The sequence below is a fragment of the Mirounga angustirostris genome, unplaced genomic scaffold (assembly GCF_029215605.1).
Source record: "Mirounga angustirostris isolate CCGP_5_RB_7025 unplaced genomic scaffold, mMirAng1.0.hap1 SCAF_6, whole genome shotgun sequence".
Classification (NCBI taxonomy): domain Eukaryota; kingdom Metazoa; phylum Chordata; class Mammalia; order Carnivora; family Phocidae; genus Mirounga; species Mirounga angustirostris.
Window position 1 is genome coordinate 106,583,751 of NW_026991714.1, and position 27,125 is coordinate 106,610,875.

Genomic DNA, 27,125 nt, shown 5'->3' on the forward strand with positions numbered 1-27,125 from the left:
CAAAAAAGATTGGCCGGGAGAGGCCATCGTATGACCTCGGGAGGACTCGTGCGTAGGTCCACGGTGCGCGCATCGCCACGGCTCACGGCACATCCCAAGGCCAGGGACCACCCCCGGCCTGCAGTCCCCCAGGTGCTGGACTGCCCTCTGCCTGACCAATTTTCTTTGACCTACCCTGATACTTCTGATCTTTGCCCACACCTTCCGCTGACTCCTGGCCCTCCCCTTCCAATGGACTCTTCGAGACCCGGGACCCCTGACGCCGCACCCCCTGCCCTTCATTTCTCCACCTTACATTTTCTTGGCGACATCCGTCTCTCGGAACTGTTCCTTCACCATGGTGACGGCTGCCGGGGTACCCTCCTCGATACTCCGGGAGCTAGACTAGAGAAACGTAGCTCGCCGTACTCCCCGAGGGGGCTTCCCGCCTCGTTGCTAACACCTCGGCGGCATCCCGTCGGCCACCGTAGAGCGCCCCACGTGGTCGCTTCCTCTTCCGCTACTCGCCGGCGCGTCTGTCAGTCAAGAGAGGGCTTCGGACAGGGCGCTTTCTGCCTTCTCCCTACACTGCCATCTTGCGGCACCTCTTTGAAACTGCACCGGGGCCTGTTCTGTAATTTCAAAAGCCCTTTAGCGGTTCGTTTCTCCAGGTCGTGTGACCCCTGCGGAGTGATTGCGATGCCTTGCCTCAGAACGTTTAGGCAATCAGAGGGACAAAAACTGCGTAAAATGGAAAATCGTCATTATCAACATCAATACCATCTTAATTAAGACCCTCTGATTTTTTTAAGTAAAGGGGAAGACTAAAATGAACCTGCTCAGGGAACAGAGGTACAAACTGGAAGACCGCCAAAGGAAATAAAGAGGTCAGAAACACGGCCATGCATGCAGTTTACAAAGTTACTTTAAAAAAGAAATGGGGGCGCCTGGGTGGCTCAGTTGGTTAAGCGACTGCCTTCCGCTCAGGTCATGATCCTGGAGTCCCAGGATGGAGTCCCGCAAAGGGCTCCCTGCTCAGCAGGGGATCTGCTTCTCCAGACTCTGACGCTCCTCCCTCTCATGCTCTCTCTCTCTCTCTCTCAATAAATAAGCAAAAATCTTAAAAAAAAAAATGAAAAATGAATTAAACTTATATTATTGATAACAAAAACAGAAGCTATAAATCTGCGAAAAGTCAGTCATGGTGAGCAAGGGAAACAGGATGAGGGGAGAATAAGAATTGAAGATCATTAATGTATTGAGGAAATAAACTGCTTGCCCACAGTCTGTGACAACCTGTGGGAGGTGATCCTAGCGTGACATCTCGGCACATGATACTACCAAGGAAACCACACTACTGTAGGACCTAGTGCTACAGAGCCTGAAACTTCTTTACTATTTGTGAGACACTCTAGACAGAACCAAATCAAATGGTTCAACTCCTTTGAGTTTTAAGAAGGGATGCTGTTCAAACTCCATGCATCGTCATTAGCAAAACACAAATGTAACAGACAAAAAGCAAAGCAAATCAGACTTTACTTATTTCAGCAGTTAATCACTTAAAATCCCTTTGGAATAATGTAGACAATACTATACTAACACGATTCGACGAGTGGCTTTTATCATATAGAGGTTAGAAGCAAGGTTCTGGAACTACAGTGCCTCTCTGAGTACCACCACCTAAAGTTGTGTGACCTTGAGAATGTTATTTAGCCTCATTGTGCCTTAGTTTACCCATCTTGTAAAGGGGGTAAGTAATCAGTACCTTACTTCTTAGAGTTAGTGGGGAGGTCAAATGGCAAAATGAGTGTGAAAGTAATTAGAATGAACAGGCACATAGCAGTCACTCAATGAATGTTAAGTATTGTTACTCTGAAAAATGTAGAAAAGCTATCCTCAAAGCCTGCACCTTTGTCTCCTTTGCCACACTGACCTTTAGAGGTCCTAATGTCTCTTTTTTGAACATGCACGTATGTTCTTTATTTTTGCATGACCCCGTCACTTTATTTTTTATTTATTTATTTTTAAAGATTTTATTTATTTGACAGAGAGAGACACAGCGAGAGAGGGAACACAAGCAGGGGGAGTGGGAGAGGGAGAAGCAGGCTCCCCGCTGAGCAGGAAGCCCGATGCAGGGCTCGATCCCAGGACCCTGGGATCATGACCTAAGCTGAAGGCAGTCGCTCAAGGGACTGAGCCACCCAGGCGCCCGACCCCGTCACTTTAAGCAACTAACAAATTTATGGATCAAACACTGATAAAAGCTCATTTGTGAGGGTAAGGACTAAGATTTTCAGAAAAACACAAAGGAAGAATTTTTTATTTTTCATACAGAAAATTACCAAAGACTCAAAAAAAAAAAAAAAAGCAATACTTAGCAATAACCTAAAACGGTCAGTTTTGTGTAGTTGAAATAACAAAGGTTTTGAGTCGGGTTTCTGCAGTTTCCCTCGATATAAAATGAGGAGGCTGGTGGACAGGATCTCCTAAACTGTAATTCGGTTTACCATAATTCTAGGCACGGGATATTCAGGACAACGAACTGAACCGAAATTGAACATGTGCTCGCGTAAATCTAGTCCGCGGGAGCTCCCTGGGGGCGGGCCTTAGGCACTTTCAATCCGGCATTGGTGCGGCCGCCCTCGCGGGCCTGGCCACGCCCCCTCGCCGGCGGCGCTCGGGGGCCTTCCGTGCGCATTGATATGATTGGCCGGCGGAGAGTGGTTCTCTTTTCCTCCCCGGCTGCTTGAAGCTAGGCCGCCATCATGGTGAGTTTCCCCAGACCCATGCAGTTATCCGGCGCGTATCTGAGCCATCCTTCGTCCCCGGGTCCTGCCGTTTGTGCTGCGGCGGCCCGAAGTCCCGTCGCTCTTTTTTTGGCTGTGTCTGACGGAGGCTGGTTGCCGAGAGTCCCGGAGCCGTCGGTGGGGAGTCCGGGCTGTGCCGCGGACCCGGGCACGTCGGACTTCAGAGTCCAGGGCCTGGGGACTGCGAGGGCGCCTGCTGCGTTTGTCGGCTTCGTGGAGCCTGGTGGATTGGGCGGGGTGGGGTGAGGCCCATCTCACCTGCGTTCTCAGTTTGGGATAGGCGGCTTGGAGGTGATGGCAACCCAAGAGGTGAAGTGGGTGCCGGCGGCGCCCGGGCGAGCGAGTCGTGGCGAGTGAAGCTGTTCGCATGTGTAAGCTAAAACATCGTGAGCCGCACGGAACCTCTTGTACTGTGCGGAAACCGAGGCCCTGGGAAGGGAGGCCTCCAGAAAGCTGGCCTTAAGTACGTGAGGGGTGCGCTCTGTCAGTGAAGGTTCAGCGCCTATTTCTAATTGGACCTTATCTGCAAGTCCCCTCTTCCCTCCAGTCTTTTCGAGAGTTGAGGACTGTTCAAGTCAACTTACTTTGGTTGGTTTTGAAATCTAGCACCCAGTCGTTGCCACGAAGGCCTCTCTGCTTTGTGTCCTTTTTGGGTAAAATTTCTTTTTTACCGAAGTGTAAGCATGCTGAATGGCCACGTTCCTAGGTGGTTACTTGTGTAAAAGCTGTTGGGCCATTTAGAAGGGAGTAGGTTTTCTTGTGGGGTGTAAAATTGGCCGTGCAAGACTGGTAGTTTACCTGCAGATGGTGGCAGCGTTTGTGTCAAACTTGTGAGGGTGTTACAAACGTAGTTGAGACTAAAGGTTTGTGCAGGTCGAAGTAGTTTTACTGCACAGAAAGGGTTCTTACGTGAAGGTGTTTTTTTTTTTTTTTTTTTAATTGCCCCTAAGGGGACAGTGCAAAATCTGGAGGCATTTTTGATCAAAACTGGAGTTGGGGGTGCTACTGGTCTCTAGTGGTTAGTCCCCACAGAGAAGTAGTGGGACCAGAGTAGTAGCGTTGAGATTGAGAAACCCTGCTCCAAAGTGATGCCCACAGCAAAGTGAAGATTCCAGAAAGCTTTGGGGTGCGTTCTCTTAGTACTGAGCGTGTTGGACGTGCCTTAGGAGTTAGGCACTGGGAGTGTGTGGGTTTTTCTTTTCATGGAAGCGTTCCCGCAACTAGCTCATGTGGTTCTTCAGCATTTGAAATGTGGCGCCTGCAGCTGCAGAACTGCATCTTAAATGTGACTTCATGTTTATGAGTTGTCCACTTATGGCTCGTGGGTACCCATTGGCAGTGCTGTATCTCGGAAAAATCTCAGCAGGCTCAAGAAGAGGTTGAGTGGATCATTAACTAGTGCATTATGTGTGTTTTTAGAACGACACAGTAACTATCCGGACCAGGAAGTTCATGACTAACCGACTGCTTCAGCGGAAACAGATGGTAAGGAAGGGCACATCATTGTTTGTCGCTTCAAAAGACTCATTTTGTAATAATAAGCACTAAAATCTGTTACTTCTTTTTAGGTCATTGATGTTCTTCACCCCGGAAAGGCAACAGTACCTAAGACAGAAATTCGGGAAAAACTAGCCAAAATGTACAAGACCACACCAGACGTCATATTTGTGTTTGGATTCAGAACCCATTTTGGTGGTGGCAAGACAACCGGCTTTGGCATGATATATGATTCCTTGGATTATGCAAAGAAAAATGAACCCAAACACAGACTTGCAAGAGTAGGTGTTCTCATTGTTCAACAGCTGCTGAAGACTGTTTTTTAACAGCATTGTGTTGTGGATGCAGTGGAATGAGCAAGAGCAAGCAGATTGGGGAGGGACAGCCCTCAGACTTAAGGAACTAAAGTGGTTAAGAGAGGTTTTTTGATAAATGTACAGATAGATTACAGGGCTTCAGTAATGGGGTCTGCAGCTTTTGAGGAGGTGACCTTTGAGCTGGGTCTAGAAGGACAAGTAATGTAGTACTTGTGGAGATAGGAGCTGGAAATAAGGGGATGGGTTTGGAAGCGTTGGCACCCAGTTGAGATCCTTAATTCTAAAAGTCTGAGTTTGATCATTTCCTGAGTGACAAGCACTAGAGTGAACTACAGCAACGAGCTGAGCAAGCTCCCTTAGATTCTAGATCATAAGCTGCAGGTTGTTATTTTGAAGTACTACTTGTGTTTTTCTCTAACTCTTCTTCACTGCCATCAGATAAGTCTTCCAGTAGAACACCTGTGAGGGAAATCATGGTGGTGTGGTAGACAGATGCTGCGCTCTTTAGTTGGGTGGTCTGAGAGGCCTTGCTGAGGAGGTGACCTTTAAGCTGAGATCTGTGAAGATTTGGGAGCAGTCTGGGCAGCAGGAACGGCAAGTGCAAAAATGGGCAGAGTGAAGATGAGTAGGTTGGAGTGTTGAGAGCACATCTGAGTACTGTGCCACTGATTTGTACATATTGTGTCTCAATTGGATTACCTGTCTTGTTTTAGTAAAAACAAGTATTGTTAAATGTACTTGAAACAATTGTGATTTGGGAAGCTGCATTTCTTGAGCTACCTGACTTGGTTATGGTCCCTCCCAGATGAGTTAATGCTGAGTTGATGTTTGCAAGTCACTTAAAAGGTACTCCTTTTTCCTTTAGCATGGCCTGTATGAGAAGAAAAAGACATCAAGAAAACAGCGAAAGGAACGCAAGAACAGAATGAAGAAAGTCAGGGGGACTGCAAAAGCCAATGTTGGTGCTGGCAAAAAGGTATTGTTCATCAAGGAGAATACAGAAATGTCATTGCAGGTCTTTAGTTTCTAGAAAGGAGGGATTTGTTTTTTAATAACCTTTTTTTAATGTTTTTTCTTTTCCCACTTCTTCTGGATTACAGAAGGTAACGTGTTTTGAGACGCTACATGATGTAGTATCTTAACACCTCACTAGAGTAGCTTTGCCCACCCTTTGTCAGCTCACAGATCAGCACAACACAGGGGCCACATCGGTTCAGTGATCCTAGTGGGCACCTTGGAAGCCCTGTCAGGAAAAGTGTCCATTTTACTGCGAATTGGTTTGGACTGTTAAAGGGGAAGAGTAAACTTACTTGTTTAAAACAGATAACTTGTTTAAGAAGCAGTTGAATCAATGTGGCCCGTGTTTCCCTGGCATGCTGGAGAGGCAGGTGGGATCTCACTTGCTTTCCTCTCCAGTTAGCCAAGACTTAAGTGATTTTAATGATAAGCAGCTTTTTACCAGCTTTGCTAGCTAACTGTAAATAATAGTTGAATGGAATTAAGGTGTTGGGTTGTTAAATTAACAAATAATCAAGTGTTCTGTGAACTTTTTTTTTTTTTTTTGCCTTTTCCCTCTACTTTCTTGGATTTCTTGTTCATCAGAAATGAAGTGTCTAGCAGGTACTGAGATTGTGAGCACGGTGTGGGGATGCATCACCTTCACTGAGTTTGCTTTGATGCTTTGCATGTTGGCTTTTGGACAACAAGAGTTTTATGTAGTATGATCTCTTATATTTGTTTTAAAATGGCGTATTATAAGGAAGGGAGAGAAACTTTTAATCACGTTTATTTTGGAAATTCAAAAATGCATGTTATGTTGCGAAGTGACCTGGTGGAGGAAGGTGGGTACTCTACTGAGTAGGCATCTTTTAACTTGTACTTGGGAAATGCTGTGTCCCAGAGTTACATACCCAGGAAACGGCTTTAGTTAACACAGGGCTTGGGAAGGGGCCTCATTTTGTCATCAGCAGTCTTTCCCTTGGGGACCCCAGGGACTGGTCGATTTCTTTGGCAGCTCTGGTAATAAACTGGTCTAGGAAATCTGGCAGAGTCTCTGTTCAGGAAGTGTTCGATCAAAGCTGCCTTTTACCGTTACATTGCTTTTTATTGATCTCTAATTTTTCATCTGATGTCCATTTTTCTTTCCATTGAAAAAATTCCAAGGTAATTGTATATTCACACCAAAGCCTCTGATAAATATGCTTTTTTCATAAGTTTTTGGTCAGAATGGTCTACTACCCCATGTTAAATACATTTTTGCACATTTGAGCAGCCTAAACCAGCATGTAAGGTGGGCTTAGTAGAGGGGTTGGGGGTTCGTAGGGTTTTGAAACACTGGTAGTCACTGCCCCTGTGTGCTTCCTCTAACAGTGACTCCCTGCCAGGCAGTAGATCTGGGTATGCCTGCCCAGGCCTCCAATCACATTGTCTTTCCAGCCACAGAGTTCTAGTAATGGATGAACTGCCAGAGGAACTACTTGCTGCTTAGAACTGCTCCTTGTTTGTGAGGCGGCTTATACCTATCAACAGAAGTTGCCGAGGTTGCAAAAAAGATTCAGTCAGTGGACTGATCTAGAACCAAGGATGTTTAACCCATTCTTGTCTTCATTCGGTCTTTGGGCCCCATATGTTTGTGCTCGTTAGTGTTCGCCGGTGACGTGTGGAGGGGCTCCCTGTGGGGACCTGAGCCATCACTATTCCTGCTTCAGGTTGCACTGGTGCATTTCACTAGCATAGCTCTGGAAAACTGGCTGGGAAATGAATGCGTAAATGAGCACAAGTATTCTTTGGCTCAAAATAGCCAGGCTTACTAATGTTACTTTTAACTGTTCTTGTTTGGTGGTTGGAATTGGTATTTGCTCTTACCTCTTGGGTACAATAGAGTTGTTTTAAATTAAGGAATAAATAGTCTCTTGTTTAAAGAGCACGAAGCATTTTCATTTCAGCCCAGTTCTGCCTTTTAAAAAACTAATTTGCACTACTTTTGGTGGCTGTGAACAGTAGCTTTTAAAGTATTGAGCTGAGACAGGTTTTAAAAGACTTGCTTGATCATTTAGAACTCTCTCTTTGAGGTTAGACTCTAGTGTGGGATGATTCCCGGGTCTTTTGATGGTGCTTGTGTGCCCATCATGATGTTGCTGAGCAGAGGAGGAGGGCTGAGGGTCAGGTATGTGTACTTCATGTATGCGTAGGCAGTGGTAGCCTGGATTGGCACTGCTGTTGGCATGATGATCTCCTCATTGTGAAACCATCATGCCACTTTGTTTACATAAGAACCATACTAATCACATGAGGTATTCTCCAAATTGGGAAGAATAAAAATGAGTGTGTCTCAATAGCGCTCTGTATACAATTAAAAAGAAAACAGTTATTTCTAACGTATTTGATTGCATGCATGTAAATGCAGATTATGTTGGAATTTGAAAAGGGACTATTAATGAAATATTTCTTTTCCTTCTTCCCTCCTTTCTCCCTTCCCTGCCACTGATTCAGTGAGCTGGAGATTGGACAACAGGTATAATTCAAGCTTTTCATGTGGATCATTAGGCTTTACTGATAACAGTAATTCGAAAGTCTAGAGCATGTGAAATAGTTTTGTTTTTTGTGTTTGTTTTTGCATGTGAAGTAGTTTTAGAAGTTGATTTACAAATGCTTTGAAGAATCGTAGCTTTTTAGATACCGGTAGTGACGTGGTTTTGTTTTTAAAACCGTAATACTTAATTCTTTATTCCATTTCTAATGTGAGTGTTTGCAAGTTTTATTTCTTGATGCTCTCATTGTGTTATGATCACAAACTTAACATTTTAGGTCACTAATACTTGTTTTGCATGAGTGTCATTAATTTTGGAGTTTGCTGAAGATTTTAAATTTTAATTCTTAAGAGTTTTAAAGGTGGTTCACTAACTAAATTTTTCCTTTTCTTTGTTTCACAGAAGGAGTAAAGATGCTACATTGGCTTTATCTGGTTGTGCAGATTTTTCATGAGAGGATCAATAAACTAAGAATGTTAACGTGTCTGGTTGTTTGAAATGTATTTGAAGTTTACTGGGAGCGTTATGAAATTACTCTGCTGTAGAGCAGATTTAGATTGCTGCCCAAGTTCACATGTTCCAGTACGCTTTTAGTGAAAACTTGGTATGATTGTCGTTCCTTTTAGTAGCACACAGATGTGGGTGTGGGGTACCAGCAACACGAGAGCATACAGTGCCAGTCTGGTGTGCTCATTGTTAATACCTGCCATCAGTCTAGTTGGTCAGTATCTGAAAGACACACTTGAAATCTGAATTCCTTTTGGTCTTCCTAGAACCTGACATCGTTCTTATTACTGAAAAATTACTTGCCTCAGTAGAATATTACTAGAGTACATACTCATTTATCACAAAGTAAATAGGATCTGCCAAAATCACCTGTGCATTGTAGGTTTGTGCTTATGGGATAAGTGAATGGTGTATTATGAGTGGGGAATTTGGAAGAGGTTAGTATAATGAATATTTGGATGTAGTGTGTAATTGCTTGGTAGATCTATATGCTTTTGGTGAAACATGGAGGGTTATGTAGTGTCACTTTTTCTATGCTGGATGCCAGTTCTGAGTTTGGTTTTTTCAGGCATCAGGGTTGTGGACCTGAGCTGTGGGTTATTGATCAATTGTGTGGCTTTGAGAGATTTTTTTTTTTAAGATTTTGTTTGTTTGTTTATTTATTATTTATTTTTTAAAAGATTTTATTTATTTATTTGACAGAGAGATAGCACAGATAGGCAGAGTGGCAGGCAGAGGGAGAAGCAGGCTCTCTGCTGAGCAGAAAGCCTGATGTGGGGCTCGATCCCAGGGCCCCGGGATCATGACCTGAGCTAAAGGCAGACGCTTAACCGACTGAGCCACTCAGGCGCCCCTTGTTTGTTTATTTGAGAGAGAGAACAGCAGGGGGAGTAGCAGAGGGAGAGGGAGAAGCAGGCTTCCCGCTGAGCAGGGAGCCTGATGCGGGGACTCGATCCCAGGACCCTGGGATCATGACCTGAGCCAAAGGCAGATGCTTAACCAACTGAGCCACCCATGCGCCCTGGTTTTGAGAGATTTGAGGAGAAGTTGTTTTAGGGTTACTTTGAGGGTTGGGGTGCCTTTTTGAGAGGGTTAGAAAGTGTAGGAGTTGGAGAGCTTGCATATTTGGGAATGGGGTAAAGAGGCATTAATGGCTTAAGGGTTTTGGATTCCATTTTCCCCCAAAGTTGGTGTAGGATACATGGGTCCATATGGGAGTCAAGCTTATAAATATGATTAGGAACCATGTAAGTGGATTAAAATCACCAGAGAAACCTGAGGAAGTTGTCAAGGAGTGAAAGACCTGCTTGGTTGGGTAGACGGGATTCAGGAAGAAGCAAGAATCATGATAGCAGAAGGCATGAGAGGGTGGTGGAAGGAATGGTTGCATGTTTTGGAGAACATGGTGAGAGGCCTTGACTGAAGAAGGACGTGCAGACCAGAGAGCAGGGATGTGAGGGCTGGACCTGCTGGCTGAGATCTGCTGATGGTGGGTGTAGTTGCTTCACTTGGAGCTAAGCTCAGGCTGTGCTATTGGGTTTGTGGAACCCATGGCCCTGTGGTTTCCCTTGCTAGGGCCAGGACATAAGCCTGGCTGTACTAGCAGGAGAGTGTGGAGGAGTGGGGGATTCAGGACTGCTAGTGTCAGTTTTCACCAAAATGGCTAACCGGTAATGTTAAGTGGGGGATTTTTCAACTAGGCAGTGCAGAGGCCATTCGTACCTGGTGGCAAACGTTGCAGAAGGAAATGGGGTTCCTGTGGCTGCGAGGGTGAGGCAGCATAGGACTGGTGAGCAGCGTGCAGGGGCAAGGAGCTGAAGAGAAGGGAGAGGTGACACCTGGGCTGGCTCGGGATAGGGCACCAGGTGAATTGGAGCTGGGGGAGGGTTTGGAAAGTTCAGGAGCAGAGCTAACAGAAGCAAAATTAAGGGTAGGAGGTGGCTTTGGGAGTGGGGTACTGGGGACTGATGTGAAGATGGAGGGCACAGCTGTGGCGAGCCAGAGTGGAGGTAAAGGTTGATAGCAGTCACAAGATGAAGAAGCTTTTCTGTTGGGATGTGCTCAGGGAGGGCAGAGTTGGCAGTCATTCAGCTAGTGTAGCCTCTCTGGGGGAAGGGAGTCATGATTAACTCTGGCTGAGCTTGGTTTTCCAGGGGAGCTGCCTAGGCTGGGCTATTGGAGCCAAGTCAACTAACCGGTAGTCTTGTCTGTAAGCTCTTGCACAGGCACAACATTTTTGAAACTGGACAAATTATACATAAAGATCCAGATTTCCAGCCTATTGAAATATCAGGCAGCGACAGCACCTCACCTTCCTGCATGATGGTAGTTGGCAAGGTTAGATGCTTGGGTACCTGCTTTAAAGATAGGTGTTGTGCAATCTACCATGGCCTCCACCACGGCCTCGGCTACAGCTAGCTTGCAACCTCTACCTGCACTCTGGTTTTGTGTCCCTTCTGCAGGATTCTTCCGTTTGGTCCAGCTGGGTGTCTGGGCAAGTCACTTGGTCAGCTGATTAGAGTAGCTTTTTTTTTTTTTTTTTTTTTTTTTTTTAATTATTTGACAGTAAGAGAAGCAGGGGGAATGGCAGGGAGAAGGACAAGCAGACTCCCCGCTGAGCAAGGAACTGGATGCACGGCTCCATCCCAGGATCCCAGGATCATGACCTGAGCCAAAGGCAGACGCTCAACCGACTGAGCCACCCAGGTGTTCTTGGTTAGCTTTTTAAAGATTTATTTTAGAGTGTGAGCGCATGCTCAAGGTGGGGGGATTTCAGGGGAGGGACAAAGGGAGGAGAGAATCTCAAGCAGGCTCCCTGCTGAGCAGAGAGCCCAATGCAGGGCTCAGTCTCATGAATGACTGAGATCATGACCTGAGCCGAAACCAAGAGTAGGACACCCAACTGACTGAGCCACCCAGGTGCCCATGGGTTAACTTCTTTAAATTGGGGTACCCAAGGGTGCCTGCTCTTGCTGACAGGACTGAAGAGGCTATTTTGAGGCTCAAATGATGGAGTATCTGTGAGAACAGTTTGGAAACTAGTGGTAAGTGATGTGTGATAGGAAGGACTCGTAGGAACTCGTTTTAAATTGTGTATAGTCTGTGCTGTTGAACTTGAGGATTCTTAAGAGATCCAGCGTTGTCGGCCCTGACAGTAACCAGACCATGCTCCACTGTCAACAGTTTTTGAAAGAGCCTTTGTAAAAATGCAAAGTTGACTTTACTAAGCTGAGTCGACAGGTAGGGAGAGCACCTTCCTTTCCTTAATTTGGCACTGGCGGGAGGCTGTGGATTCATGAGGGGAAGCAGGGATCTTTGAAGAGTGGCAAAAAGAAGCTAGAGGTGATTCTGAAGGGGGTGGTTTTACAGTCTCCATGAATACTGGGGTGCTTCTTGGCCTCTTGCCTTACCACTGCACCCAAGTTGCATTTATAGTTAGCTGCATGTGCCCAAGCCGTTTTAGCAATGCTCTGCTCTTCCTTTGTTCCCTGACAAGTTATTTTGGGTTCTTCTTAAAGACAGCATCTTAATAGGTCATACTCTTGGAGCCAAGGCAAGTACCGTTCTAAATTCTGTATAAACAATTATCTCCTTTAGTCTGCACAATAATCCTAAGACAGATCTCACCGGACCCACATAGAGTTTAGAGCAGTTAAGAACTTCTGCGAGTAGTGGGGCTGGGAGTACGGCACAACTGTCTGACTCCACAGTCTTTATCCCTGTGCCTTTGTTCAATCAAATACTAATTGAGCAGCTGTTGTCTGTAGGGTATGTTAAGATTAAAGGTGAGCAAGACTCATTCGTATACCCAATGTGTGCTCAACAAGGTACCCATTGCCATGGGATAATTGAAGTGGTAGATGGCCAACTGAATTTCCTGTTGACTGAGCTGCTGTGCACCCTGGTCCCTGTGGGGGACTTGGAGAGATGAATGAACTATATCTCGTCCCTCAAAGCTTAGGGGGTTAAACAACTCACCGCAGTCTCATGGCCTCGTTCCTCACCGTGATTACATGATAGCAATCCAGAGGCAAGAGAATCTGCAGGTTGACTGGGTCTTGGAAGGCTTATGAGGGAAGATCACTAGTGGACAATCTGATCCGGATGCACAGGAGCAGGGTTTTCTGATCTAGGGTGGTGAAAACTAGAAGAGAATGCAGGGAGGTGGGAACAAGTAGCAGCTGTGGGGTGAAGTGAGCCCAGTCCTCCTGGGGTACAAGGGATGAGTTGGGGAGGGTGGGAACAGAGTGCTGGTAGGTGAGATGGAAGACCTCTGGTGACTTTGGTGGCTTCCAGCAGTTTTGCACAATGCATTCTGGTACCAGAAACTCCATTTCAAAAGTAGACTTCAGTTTGGCTCTAAGGACACAGGTATGATGCTTGATTCATTTGTGCGGGCAAAGTAGAGGCTTTCCTGAGTTCTGGAACTCTGCGGGCGGTGTGGGTCCAGTGAGTGAACACACCTCCAGGCTTTCATTTGTCTTTATATCCACTATCCCTTGAGCTTCTGGTAGGCCAGACATTGTGGAAGTGACACCCCCCAGGATAACTGTCCACAGTCTGGTTGAGGGTTAGGGTACAAGTAAGGTCCTGAGGAAAATGAGACTAGAGAGGCCAGCAAGGGAGCAAGTTACAGAGGATCTCGTATGCCAGGCTAAGGGTTTTTCCTGTTAGATATTTTGGTTGAATAAAAACTACTGGATTGAGGGGCGCCTGGGTGGCTCAGTTGGTTAAGCGACTGCCTTCGGCTCAGGTCATGATCCTGGAGTCCCTGGATCGAGTCCCGCATCGGGCTCCCTGCTCGGCAGGGAGTCTGCTTCTCCCTCTGCCCCTCCCCCCTCTCATGTGCTCTCTCTCATTCTCTCTCTCTGAAATAAATAAATAAAATCTTAAAAAAAAAAAAATACTGGATTGAGTGTCCTTGTCACATGCTGAATTCCTCTGCATGGGGGATACTTTAGCTGTTGGACTGTTCATCGTGCATGCTGGAGCAAGGATTTGTGCCAGAGGCTAGGGGTTGAAGAGATGGCATCCACGCCATCTAGCTTGATGGAAGAGGACTAGATTAGAATCCAGAGACCGGGTTTCTGATCCTTGCTCAGCCTCTAGCCACCTGGGGCTATGGATGGCAAGGGACTTTTCTGAGCCTCCATTTCCCTGTGACTAGATGAGGTACAGGACTGGATGAGTAGTTCCCAAACTTGGCATCTGGGGGCTTGTTAAGATTACAAATGCCCAGACTTCCTGCCCCAATTTCCCGAGTGAGTTCTGGGTGGCAGCCAAACATCTGAGGTTGTGACAACTTCTTAGGTGCCTCTCCTGGTGAACTACGTTAGGGGTATTTTGGACTCATGGGTCCCTGAGGTCCCTTCTGCCTCTGAGAATTGTTGAGTAGGAGAAATGGTCCCTGTCCTCAAGAAGCTGGCAGATGAACAGTAATATTACTATTGTTACTGCTAATAAAATAATGGCAGAAGAGCTGATATTTACTGTTTTTTATGTGCCAGGAAGCCTGTTGCATGAATTCTAGGTTTTCCCAGCTATTTGAAAGTAGAGTGATCCTGTGAAACCTTTCAGAACCTGAAAAGGTGTAAAGTGAAGAACTGAATTATCGGTTTATATGGGAAAATTTTGGAGTGTTCTCAGACCCAGAAAATGATCTCTCAGGCTTAGGATGCATTTTATTTTATTTTTTATTTATTTATTTTTTAAAGATTTTATTTATTTGCGAGAGAGAGAATGAGAGACAGCATGAGAGGGAGGAGGGTCAGAGGGAGAAGCAGACTCCCTGCTGAGCAGGGAGCCTGATGTGGGACTCGATCCCGGGACTCCAGAATCATGACCTGAGCCGAAGGCAGTCGCTTAACCAACTGAGCCACCCAGGCGCCCCTTAGGATGCATTTTAGAAAACAGCTTGGTAATGGATGCCCCACATACATCGAGATAAAGCGCAGGTGCTCACAATACCATTCACAGCTATGGCGTCTTGATGCTGAGATGCTGAGTGTATTTCGGGGCCAGGGGCTTGTGGTGCTTCTTGTTGCTCAGGGAGCGCTGCAAAACAAACCAAATGCTATTTTCGCTTTATTTCCTGCAAAAGTGAAAATCCTCTTTGGATTTCTTTGGTTAGTAGAAACGGGTGCTAATGTAGGTTTTTTGAGGGGGGGATACCTGTATCTCATTTGCCCTTTATAACTACACTATGAGGGAGCTCCTAATATCCACATTTTATAGATGAGACTGAGGCTCAAAGAGCTTAAGGAACTTGATCAAAGTTACATAGCTTTGACATTGTATGATAAGCCTGGGGACATTTGTGGAACATCTCAAAGAGCTAGAAGTTGTGCTGAGCCTTGATGGGTGCAGAGAGATTAGCAGAGGCAGTGGGTCCAAACAGGCTGTGTCCGCATCACCTGAGAACTTGTTAGAAATGCGAAATCTTGGGCACCACCCCAGAACTACTGAATCAGAAACTGGGTGGGTTCCCAGCAACCTGTGTTTTAACAAGTTCTCCAGGCCATTCTGATGCAGGTTGAAGTTTGAGAACCACTCACTGAGTTAGGGGAAGGGGAGGACATTCCAGAGGGGACGGCTGTGGAGACAAGGAAGGGTGGTGCTATGGACTGCTCCAATCAGTGGCCTTTGCTTTGGTGGCATGAAGAGGTCTGATGAGCCACACAGACTCCCACGAGGGGGCACTGTGGGCACAGGCTTGGATGCTGCCTGCTTTATTGTTCTGGCTGCTATCCTTGCGGAGGCATGAAAAAAGCCTGATGCCACATCAAGTGGAGAGGTCACTCTTTCTTCTCGGAGAAGGTCTAATGGGGGTGGTAATCTTGTTTATAGGATTCGGCCCTCGTAGGGAAGCTGAACCTGCAGGGCTTTCTGCTGTTCACATGCGCATGGCGATGTCTACCCATCCGTGCTGCAATGTCTCTGCAGATCCAGTGCAAATAACATTCCTCCTTTGTAAGCTGCCCCAGCCAAGGGGCTTGCAATTTATTTGGGAGAAAGAACACTCGAACCCTAGTGGCCCAATTTTGGTTCAGTGTTCTCCCTATAGTGTGATGCCTCTATCCAGTTCTTGAATGGTTTGGGTGGGATGCCAAGAGTGCTGGGTCATGAGACCTATCTTCGAACCGAGGAGACAGACTTGTCCTACTCAAGGAGCTTGGATTGCAAGGCAGCTGTAAGCCCTGCTGTAAGACATCCATCTCCTGTATCCATTTAAGTAAGCCTTGCCAGGGACTTGGTGCAAGGCAGTAAGGTGGAACTTATCAAATTGAATTTTTAAAAAAGTACAGATCTCTAGACATTAAGGATTTGCTATAGATTTCTATTCTGCATTTCTTGGAAGAAGGAAAGATTTACACCCTGTTCTCAGCTGCAGTGTGTATTCTGAATATACATTGCCTTGGAGGGAGGGGCTGTGACAGTGGAGGGGGCTTCAGCATTCATCTCATTAATCCAGGGACAGGCTTACTACAGCTCACTGTGTTGAGCTGCTGTGCCTGGGCAGTTAGTCTCTGGAATTGTGTTTTCAGAGGGCTGTAGACCTTCATGTCACAGAGCCATGGAGGAGTCAACGGAGGCTCTGGGTCCGGCCCTTTGCTGGCTCCCATCCTCTAGGATGATAGTTTGGTTAGAAATTGTCAGCTCATAGGCAGACACCATTGAACTGCATCTCTTGTTGGTGGAGGAAAGGTCTTAAAATGCATCTTTCCAGCAGGCCTCCTTGGAGGAGGAAAGTTCTTTAGTTGATCTGGCACCTCCATTTTGTAGGCAGGTAGCACTGCATTTTCTTCTGTTTATGCATGAGGCCATGGAGGCACAGAGTGACTTTCCCCAAGTCCCACAGCTCATCAGTGGTGGGCAGAGGACTGAGTTTTGGGCCTTTTCACCTTGAGCTCACTTCCAACAGCAGAATGAGCCTAAATGAGCCGTTTGCTGCTCAGGAGTCATTTCTTCCTCCTCTGTAAAAAAAAAAAATTCCACCCTTAGATGGTTCTCACTTCCCCATTTTATTGAGATAATACTGACCTCTAACATAGGATTAGTTTAAGGTGTCCAGCACTGTATTTGGTATATGTATATATTGTGAAATGGTCACCACAGTAAGTTGAGCTAAAATCCTTCACCTCTAGTTAAAAGTTTTCTTTTTCTTGTGATGAGGACTTTTAAAACCCCTCTTAGCAACTTGCAAATACACAAAGTATTATTAATTATAGTCACCATGCTGTCCATGACATCCCCAGGGCATATTTCTCTTATAACTGGAAGTTTGTACCTTTTGACCACCTTCACCCATTTCCTCTACTCCCTACCCCCTGCCTCTGGTAACCACCAGTCTTTTCTGTTTCTGTGAGTTAGGGGTTTTTTTTAGATTCCACATATAGGTGAGATCATACAGTATTTTCTTGCTCTAATGTCACCATAATGCCCTCAAGCTCCATCCATGTTGTCACAAATGGCAAGATGTCCTCCTTTTTTTAATGGCTGAATAATATTCCAGTGTGTGTGTGTATTGTGTCTTCCACACTGTCTTTATTCATTCAACTTAGGTTGTTCCCATGTCTTAGCTACTGTAAATAATGCTTCAATGAACACGGGGGTGCGGATACTGCTTCAAGAAAGTAATTTCATTTCCTTTGGGTACATACCCGTGAATGGGATGGCTGGATCATAGGGTAGTTCTATTTTTAGGTTTTTAAGGAACCTCCATACTTTTTCCCAGGCTGGCTGCAGCAATTTGCATTCCCACCAACAGTGCACAGAGTTCCCTTTTCTCCATATCCTTGCCAACACTTACCTCTTGTCTTTTTTTTTTTTTAAGACCTTATTTATTCATTAGAGAGAATACGAGCAGGGGGAGAGGCAGAGGGAGAGAGAGAAGCAGACTCCCCGCTGAGCTGGGAGCCTGACATGGGGCTCTATCACAGGACCTAGAGATCATGACCTGAGCCGACCAGGCACCCTGTGCAGAGCTTTTTAATTTGATGTAGTTCCACTTGTTTATTTTTGCTTTTGTTGCTTTTGCTTTTGGTGTCAAGTCCAAAAAATCATTGCCAAGACCAATATCGAGGAGCTTACCCCTTAGGTTTTCTTTTAGGAGTTTTATGGTTTCAGGTCTCACCATCAAATCTTTAATTCACTTTGAGTTGATTTTTGTCTAAGTGCACAGTGTAAGATAGAGGTCCGGTTTTATTCTTTTGCAAGTGGCTGTCCAGTTTTCTCAATACCATTTTCCTTCATTTTTAAGGTTACAAAGCACTGCAGTGTTGTGTGGGGCACTTTTCCATGCTGTTCATCTCATTGCCCTCTGCTGTCTTGCAGAGTGTCACTCGTAGACAAGTGTTCCCTGAGAAGCTAAGAGTTGCAGTGTCTACCGCTCCTGCTCTCTGAGCTCCTTTGTCTTTGGTTTTAGATGGTGTTATTAGGTAAGAGGCCTTCAGCGGCGAAACTCCGAGAGCTCCACTTAAACTGCCTTGAACAATGAGGACATTTATTTGCTTACATAAGAAGCCATCTAGATGCAGAGAGGTATTCAGGGTTGATTGATGCAGCAGATCAACAGTGTCACGAAGACCCAGACATTTCCTCTGCTTTGCTATTCACAGTATTGGCTCCATTCTGTAAATGGTTGCCAATTACGGTGGGGTATTCCAGGTCAGCGGGAAGCTCTCCTCTGCAGGTGGTGAGTCAGGAACCCATGCTCGTCCTATTTTGTGCCTTTGTCATCTTTAGGGCCTCACGGTCACCTGCATCTGCCTGGCAGAGTGGGGAAAAGGTGGAGGAGAGGCACTCATTCTCCACAACGGCCTGACCAGAAGTCACCCACATCATTTCTGTTCCTGTCGCATTGGCTGGGACTCAGTCTCCTGGCATACCTAATTGCAAGAGGGCTGGGAAATGTAGACTAGCTCTAGCCGGGGGAAAGGTGGGGAGAATGGTTCTGGGGGACAACTACCAGTCTCTGCCATGGCAGGAAGAAGAAAATGGGTGCTTCAGGGGGACTCTTTGAACAGGAGCCTCTCAAGCAAAAGGAATTTACTGGAAAGCTGAGAGGTGTTTAACAACCAAGGTGTAGGTAGTGCTGGCGGCCTCCCTGCTATTGGTACTGGGAAAGTATTCCAGTACAAATCAGCCCTTCCCTCCTCCTTCCTTCCCCTTCTTTGAGTGCACTCCTGCTCTCTCTTTGCAGGCAGCTTTTTATGCTCTCCTTTCTTTCTCACAGCTGGCCTTCCCATTGCTTCCCATTCCAGGCATCCAGCACCATTAATTAGACCCTGCATCCTACTTACCACTTCCCAGGAATGTGACACTGACTGGCCCACTCAGGACAGGTCCCTCCCTGGTCCTGCTAGCTCATGGAGCCCCGTCTCCGCTTAACGGGGGCAGAGGGAGCACTTGCTGAGAGGAGGTGAGGAGAGAGGGCTGCTGATGTGTCCACAGCAGCCGCCCCCATGTTGCTAAGACTTCTGCCTTTTCTCCGTATCACTCCCAGACCACCCCATGTTGCCGCTTAAAAAAAAACACAAAACTTTCTTTTTAAAAACTGCTTTATTCATAATTCATATACCATAATAGTCATCCTTTTAAAGTGTATAATTCAGTGGGCTTCAGTATATTCACAGAATCTAGCACCTAATCACAACCACCTAGTTTTTTTTTAATTTTTTTTAATTTTTTTTAAGATTTTATTTATTTATTTGAGAGAGAGAATGAGAGAGAGCACATGAGAGGGGGGAGGGTCAGAGGGAGAAGCAGACTCCCTGCCAAGCAGGGAGCCCGATGCGGGACTCGAGCCCGGGACTCCAGGATCATGACCTGAGCCGAAGGCAGTCGCTTAACCAACTGAGCCACCCAGGCGCCCCACCACCTAGTTTTTGAACACTTGCATCATGCCAGAAAGAAACCCTGTGCTCCTTAGAAGTCATGCACTGTTTCCCCCGCCTCTACTCCCCAACCCTGGGTAACCACTAGTCTACTTTTGCTCTCTCGCTCTCTCTTTTTTTTTAAAGATCTTATTTATTTGTCAGAGAGAGAGCAAGCGAGCAAGAGCACACACAAGCAGGGAGAGCAGCAGAGGGAGAGGGAGAAGCAGGCTCCCTGCTAAGCGAGGAGCCCGACACGGGGCCCTGGGATCATGACCTGAACCGAAGGCAGACCCTTAACTGACTGAGCCACCCAGGCGCCCCTACTTTCTCTCTTTATAGATTTGCCTGTTCTGGACATTTTCATTTCCTATAAATGGAATTATACAATACGTGATCTTTTTGTGACTGGTTCTTTCACTTAACATGTTTTCAGGCTTCGTATTGTAGCACGTATCAGTACTTCATTCCTTTTTAAAAAATACAGCTTTACTGAGATAATTTACATGCCATAAAATTCACTTTATAAAGTGTACAACTCAGTTATTTTTAGTATATTCACAGAGAATGTTATCACTCCAAAAAAGAAATCTCTTACCCATTAGCAGTCTCTCCCCATTCTCCCTCTCCCAGCCCCTGACAACCACTCATCTGCTTTAAAGTTTCTGGGGATGAGCCTCTTCTGGACATTTTATGTAAATGGAATCATATCACGGGCATGACTTTGTGACTGGCTTCTTTCACTGAGCGTGATGTTCTCAAGGTTCATCCATGTTGTACCATGTAGCGGTACTTCATTCCTTTTCATTGTCAAATACTATTCCATTGTGTGGTTGTACTATAGTTTGTTCTTCAGTTGAAGGACATTTGAATTGTTTCTACTTTTTGGCTGTTATGAATAATTCTGGTGCTGTGAGCATTTATGTGCAAGTTTTTGTGTGGACACACATTTTCATTTCTCTGGATATATACCTAGGAGTGGAATTGCTGGATCACATGGTAACTCTGTTTAACATTTGAGGTGCTCCCCAACTATTTTCCACGGAGGCAGCACCATTTTATATTCCTGCCAGCAGTGTATGAGAGTTCTAATTTCTCTACATCCTTGTCAACACTTACTATTATCTGTACCGTTGATTTTAGCCATGTAAGTAGGTGTGAAGTGGTACCTCAGTATGGTTCTGATTTGCATTTCCTAGTAACTAGTGGTGTTGAGCATCTTTTCATGTGCTTATTGGCTGTTTATATGTCTTTAGAAAGTCTTTCGCTCATTTTAAAATTGGATTATCTTTTTATTGCTGTAAGTGTTCATGTATTCTAGATACAAGTCTTATCCAGTAAATGGTTTGCAAATATTTTTTCCCATTCTGTGGGTTGTCTTTTCACTTTCTAATGGTGTTCTTTATTATTATCTTTTTTAAAATTAAAATATTTTATTTTAAAGTAAACCCTATTCCCAACGTGGGGCTCAAACTTACAACCCTGAGATCAAAAGCCACACACACAGGCTACCAACTGTGCCAGCCAGGCACTCCTGATGGTGCCCTTTACAAGGCAAATGTTTTACATTTTGATGGTTAGATATCTGTTTTTTCTTTTGTCGCTAGTGTTTTTGATGTTAAATCTAACAAACCATTGCTTAACCAAAAGGTCATGAAGATTTACTCCTATGGTTTCTTCTACAGGTTTAGTAGTTTTAGCTTTTACATTTAGGTCTATGATCTATTTGGAGTTAATTTTTATAGATGGTGTGAGGAAGGGGTCTGACTTCATTCTTTTTCATGTGACTACTCATTTGTTCTAGCACCACTTGTTGAAAAGATTATTCTTTCCTTATTGAATTGTACTGGCACCCACTGAAACTCAGTGGACTATGTTGTCACTTCCTGGGGTTTTTGTCCTTGGAAACTTTTGTCAGGGCTCCCGTGAGACTTTGAATATAACAACCATGCCTTTTATTGAGTACCTACTGCTCAGTGTGCTAGGCACGTTGTATATATTCTCTTGTGTCCTCACCAGACTTCTGCAAGGTGAACATTATTGTCCTCATCTCAGAGAGAAACAAATTGAAACTCAGGATTTTAGTCGTTTGCTGAAGGTTGTTCAGTAAGTGGCAGAGTTGGGCCTTGAATTTAGGTCAGTGTTGGCTCCAAGGGCTGCATTCATGTCTGCGCTGTGGTTCTCTGCTCCCCAGAGGCCCACCCACGCAGCTTGGGTGTCATTTCTGGGGTCCTTCGGGGCCATAACTAGCCAGATAGATGTGTGGCAGGGATTATGGCCTGAAACTTAAGTGGAGATTACATGATTTCATGGTGTGATTTGGATGCTAAAAAAAGCACAGATTGTTGCCTCCAGCTGCTCCATAGGAAGTGGGCACCTAGAGTGAAGGAACAGTGAGTCCTCTTTTGCCCTGTCCTGTTGGACCTCTCCTTGAGGTTATGTTATTTTTGGTAGCCGTGAAGTGGAGCTTGTTCAGGAGAGTATCAGAATGGTAGCCTGCCTTCCAGTGATGGCTTATGAGGCCTGTTTGAAAGGTCTGGAGGTATTTAGCTGGAAACAAGCAGAGATAGGTATTATTGGTCAAGGGCTATCATGTGGGAAAAGGGTGAAATTTGTCCCAGAGTGTGGAAAATATGGCACACTGGTGTGGCTGGACGGGAGGAAGTTTTTGAAACCCAGAGCTAATGGAAGAGGACAGGAGCTGACTTGGGGAGTAGTGAGCTTCCTATCACTGCTGGTGTAAAAGCAGAGTCTATCTGCTTACTTTGTGGGATTGCTATAGAGGCTCTTTGGGCCTTCTGCAAGGTGTAAGCCTGGGGGATTTTTTTAGGGTTTTTTTTTTTGACCCCCAGAGCCTGTATATTGTGGCTTCTGATTTTATGGGGACTTCCTGTCCACCAGCTGGGATTGCTCCCAGCCCAGATCTGTCATGTCTCACTGATCCCGAGGGCTAAATTTGGAATTTAATAACAACACTTTGGATTTATGTAGCCCGTTTCCTTGGAGGCACTTCATCTGTTATCCCATTAATTCTCATAACGTCCCTGGGCGGAAGGTGAGGGAGGGCGAGAAAGGAGTCTCTGGCTTCTCAACATCCTGAAGGTGAGAGGAGATGGCTGGGTTAGGTGCAGGCCAGGGGCTGGGGGCGTGGTCTGAATCACAGGCCCTCTGGCTTGTTCGCCACACGAAGACCAGGTTGCCCACTGGACAAAGGATGTGTTGCCCTGGCAGGAAGCTCACGTCTTGCGCAGAGTATATTGGTGATCTGATTACAAGAAAAGTTTGATACACCTGTGGCGTCTGAGGCTCCAAGTGGGCTCTGTTAGGAATGGGGGTGGGTGGGCATAGAGGTGAGAGGGAAGACTGATGTGTCCACCACTAACTGGCTTGTGGAGGGGAGGGTCCAGAGGCAGCAGGAAGGTTTCCTCAGGGAGAGGGGATTTGAGCCGAGTTATACCAGGGGCTGCGAAGGATGAGCAGGGATGAGGAGGGAAGGGTGCCCCAGCTGGAGGGCTCTGCTTGTGCCAAGGCAGATTGGCTTTGGGGTTCTTGTCTACTCCAGACCATGTTGTTTGTCACTCTTACCTCTACTCAGGCTCTTCCACATCCTTTCCATGCTCTTCCCTTAAAGCCTTGGTGTCTGTACTCCAGGCTGGCCCTTGGTGAGTACCTCAGCCTGCACTGGGGACACTCTGGGCTGGCCTCTGCTGCTGATCTTCCTGGGCCCAGGCAAGCGAGGGCACGGAAACTCAAGGCCACAGACTGCAGATTGTTGCAGCTGGAAGGTCCCTTGCAAGTCATCAGGTATTACACTCTCCTTCCCCCTTTTGCAGATGAAGCGATTGGGGCTTGGAGTTGTAAGCAGGCGAGGAATTTTTCAGGAAGAGAGATGAGCAGATGCCAAGACTTTGAGGCAAGAGAAGGTGGGTGGGTTTGTAGAAGGTAGAAGAGCCAGGACTGGGGAGCGTATAGAAATGTGGCCAAAAGGGTGGGAGGGGTCGGCTCACTCAGGGGCTGTAGCAGGTGTTTCCACATTGGACTTTACTTAGAGGGCAGGGGGAAGCCCCTGGAAGATTTTCTCAGAGGAATGGGCATCAGATGTGCCTCTTACCAAGGGCACTGGCCAGAAATTGAGCCCCTGGTATTCCTGCTTCTCCTAGTCCCCACTGGCCATCCCCACTCATGGCTGGCACATAGCCTCCACTTTCACTCCCATGCCAGTTCATCTACACATCTTCTGGCTTTTCCTTCAAATGATCTATCCAGAACCCGATTGTTTCTCACCACTTCTGTGGCTCCTCTGGTCCAAGCCTGCACATTTCTCACCCTGTTCTACTGTGGCCCCTTCACTGCACTCCTGATTACACCTTCACCCCTTAGATTTATACTCCATGCAGCAACCGGAGTGCACTGTGAGAATGAGAGCCACATGAAATCATTCTGTTCGGAAGGCCCCAGGGGCTGTCCATGTCACTTACAGAGATGCCAAAGTCTCTCCATGATCCACACGGCCTTCGACCTGGCCTCCCATCACCCTCCCAGCCTCTAGCTCTGCTCCTCCAGCCTGTCAGCCCTGTTTCTGCTCCAGGGCCTTTGCACGTGTTATCCCCTCAGCCTGGCCCACTCTTGCCCTAGCTAACCTTGTGGGTCATGCTCTCCTTTTCATCTGGTCTTCATTCAAGTGTTCCCTTCTCAGAGATGCCTTCTCCCACAACTTTATCAAAGACTGTAACCTTCCTCAAGTTTTCTTCCTGGCTTTGATGTTTTCTCCTCAGCATTCACTTCTGTTGTTTTCTCACTTCTTGACTATATTCTTTCTAGAAAGGAAGCTTCTTCATGAAGGCAGGGGTTTTGTGTGTGTGTGTGTGTGTGTGTGTGTGTGTGTCTTCATAAAACAATTTTTTTTTTTTTCTGTATGTACATCATTGCTGTATCCCCCGTGACTAGAACAATGCCTGGTAGCCAGCAGGAGAAGTAAATATTTGCTGATTGACTGACTGACCAACCGAATGGTGGCTGTGTGGGGAGCACATTGGTCTCGGGGGCGGGGCTGGAGTGGAGGTGGGAAACCAGCCAGGAGGTTGTGGCAGAATCTCTGACAGGAGATGATGAAGGCTCTTGGGTCTACAAAACACCAAGGTTTAAATGCTCTTCCCCTTGCTGTAATGCATGAACTGTCAATTGAGAAGCACTTTTAGGTTTAGTTTGTCCAGTTCCCTCTTTGACCATGTGGGGAAACTGAGGCCTGCAAAAGGAATCCCCCAGCCTTCCTGTCTTCCAGACAGTATCTTATTGAAGAACTCTGGTCTCTGGGAGAGGGGAGCCCCCTCAGGCTGTGTGGCAGTGACTGAGAGGCGATGTTAGTGTACTCAGTGGCAGGTTGAGGGCCTGTCATGGTGACGTGACACATACAAAGTGCTTTTCTCAGTGGTCACCTTGGGGTTGGTGAATAGGCATAAGATGGCCCCTGTCCTAGCACCGCCAGTTCGGTTGGAAGCTGAGATGCCTGCTAGCAGTTCATGGAAAGACAGACGTTGGAGGATCTTCCAGTCGCCTCTCCAGGTATCCATTTTATCCCCTTACCACTCTCCCCACCTGTTTTTCTTGGAGGCGGGGAGGGCCTTCACTGGCCTAAGCTAATAAAAGTGTGGCATTGGCTCCTGGCATAGTAATGGCTTGGTGATGCGCAGTGACCCAGACCTAAACCAGTCCGTGCATGGAATTGCCCCTGGCTAAAGCAACTGATGGAGGTTAGGCCAATTGCAATTGGTGGGACGGCTTCCCCTTGATGGCTGGGAAGAGATGTCTCCTGCTCCAGGTGGTGTGATATGCAGATATGAGGCTTAGAACCACCCTACACATTTTGTTACCAGGAGGAAAGCCAGCCTGAGGACAAAGTTGAGATTTGGAGCAGGGCAGAGCCGAAAGAATAGCAGAGAAGCAGCCAGAGCCCTGCTCAAACCTACCTGAAGCACCCATTGTCCTGGACTCTAGTCAGGGAGGCTCATGAATGCTGTCTCTTGTTTAAGGGAGTTTGAGTTAGCTTTTCTGTCTTGGTCATTGAAGAAAGCCTAACTGATATTTGGGTGGATAGGCAGTGACGAGGAGCCGTGGGTGGGGATGGTGAGCTGGTGTGGCTTTTGCTGGGAGCATGCTCCACAGCCCTGTCCAAGTCCCTGCTCCTGTAAGAAGCCCATCCCATAGTCCTGGAGGGTAAGTGCCAAGGAGATGCCAGCTTGGGCTGTCTGCATAGTTTCTAGCACGATTGGGACCATGCTATCTTTTTAGAGGGTTCCTGGCTTTTTAGCCCCTCTTCCCTTGTGGACACATGCCACTTGGGGAGGGTCTCCCTCAGAGGGAAGGTACTGGTTCCCCCCCTGCCAGGGTTCTGCACACCTGTCCACGTGATGTCTTGGGAATGCTTGCTGGACCACAGGTGGCTCCTTCCATCCCCCCACACAGGGTCCTTTACCTTTTCTTCGCCCCTGGGTGGGCTGTTGACCAACGGGCTCCTTCCCGGAATATTTCTAAATGCATGAAAAACAACGGCTTATAAAGAAAACCAATTCTGTTCAAGTACACTTAGCAAAATATTAAATAATTTGTAATGAAGTATCATATGCTTCTTTATTAATGCGAAAATAGTATCTTGTGGCAGGTCTAATAACTTTTAATTCAAAGTAGTGATTGAGAGCATAAAGGACATTTTGAAATCTGTAACATCTGTGGTGTTATATGAGAATATCTCTGATTTCTGTTGGTGACACAGTTATTGGAACTGATCAGGCTGCCAGGGTTTGTTGTCTATATTCATGATGGAAAAAAGTTAGAATTTAGTGAAATAAAGATACCATTTTTTTCCCCACCCAAGTTCATGTTCCCCGCCCCTGCACTCTGTCCATGGATGCCATGGGAGATGTCTGTGGGCCCCAAGTTAAGAACCCCGGAGTGACAGTTGTTTAAAAAAAAAAAAGCAAAACCCCTTACACACACATACTCTCACAGTCACACACACTCATTGTAGGTGTGTGCACTTGCATACCTCCTGGGATTTTTATACCTGCACAGAGTCGTACCTCTCCAGATGGACCCGGGGTGCACATGCACGCACACACACAGCTGCAGTACCCCCGGAGAGACACTGCATATATGTGCACAGGCACACACATATCCAATACACAGGGCCATGTGTACCCCCCCCCACTAAAGTGTGCACTCAGGCTCACACCCAGCTCATTGTACCTGGAGCCTTCTGTATAAATGTGCACAATCCTAAATTCCAGGCTGAGTGGGCAGAGCCTTGGGGCCTGCTGTGACTGCTGCATGGCAGCATGCACAGGCAGAGGAGGTCAGGCTCATGCCATCTGGATGCTACCACCTAGCCCCCAGGCACCAAGGAGGCCCAATCTAGGAGGATGAGAATTCTGCCAATCCTCTTTCCCAAGGTACAAACCACGGGGCCAGGAGGCCTTCAGAGTCTCTCTTTTCCTTAATGAAATCCTAATCTGCCCCCAAAGGGTGTGGGGGATTTGGTTGATGTTGCTGTGCCACCGTGAGTGGGCTCGTCTGAGCCTGTGGGGGCCGTGGGGCAGTGGGCCCGGTATGGTGCAGGGG

General features: G+C 46.5%; 2 protein-coding genes across 10 annotated transcripts in view; one reads left to right on the plus strand and one right to left on the minus strand.

Moving 5' to 3' along the window:
* Positions 1 to 476, minus strand: part of POLR3A (RNA polymerase III subunit A) — a 52,707-nt gene extending 52,231 nt beyond the window's left edge. For both annotated transcript variants that reach the window (XM_045878191.3, XM_045878190.3), the window contains exon 1: positions 296 to 476. In XM_045878191.3, the coding sequence (XP_045734147.1) occupies positions 296 to 339 (44 nt within the window). In that variant the 5' untranslated portion in view covers positions 340 to 476. The remainder of the gene's footprint in view (positions 1 to 295) is intronic.
* Positions 477 to 2,605: 2,129 nt separating this feature from the next.
* RPS24 (ribosomal protein S24) overlaps positions 2,606 to 27,125 on the plus strand; it is a 159,552-nt gene continuing 135,032 nt past the window's right edge. For 2 of the 8 annotated variants that reach the window (XM_064594882.1, XM_064594883.1), the window contains exons 1-4: positions 2,608 to 2,747; positions 4,206 to 4,271; positions 4,355 to 4,564; positions 5,466 to 5,576. In XM_064594882.1, coding sequence (XP_064450952.1) covers positions 2,745 to 2,747; positions 4,206 to 4,271; positions 4,355 to 4,564; positions 5,466 to 5,576 — 390 coding nt within the window. In that variant the 5' untranslated portion in view covers positions 2,608 to 2,744. Of the gene's footprint in view, positions 2,748 to 3,020; positions 3,158 to 4,205; positions 4,272 to 4,354; positions 4,565 to 5,465; positions 5,577 to 5,700; positions 7,840 to 8,092; positions 8,115 to 8,532; positions 8,614 to 27,125 lie in introns of those variants that run through there. The other 6 variants (XR_010412489.1, XM_064594885.1, XM_054508239.2 and 3 more) reach the window with 6 other exon arrangements.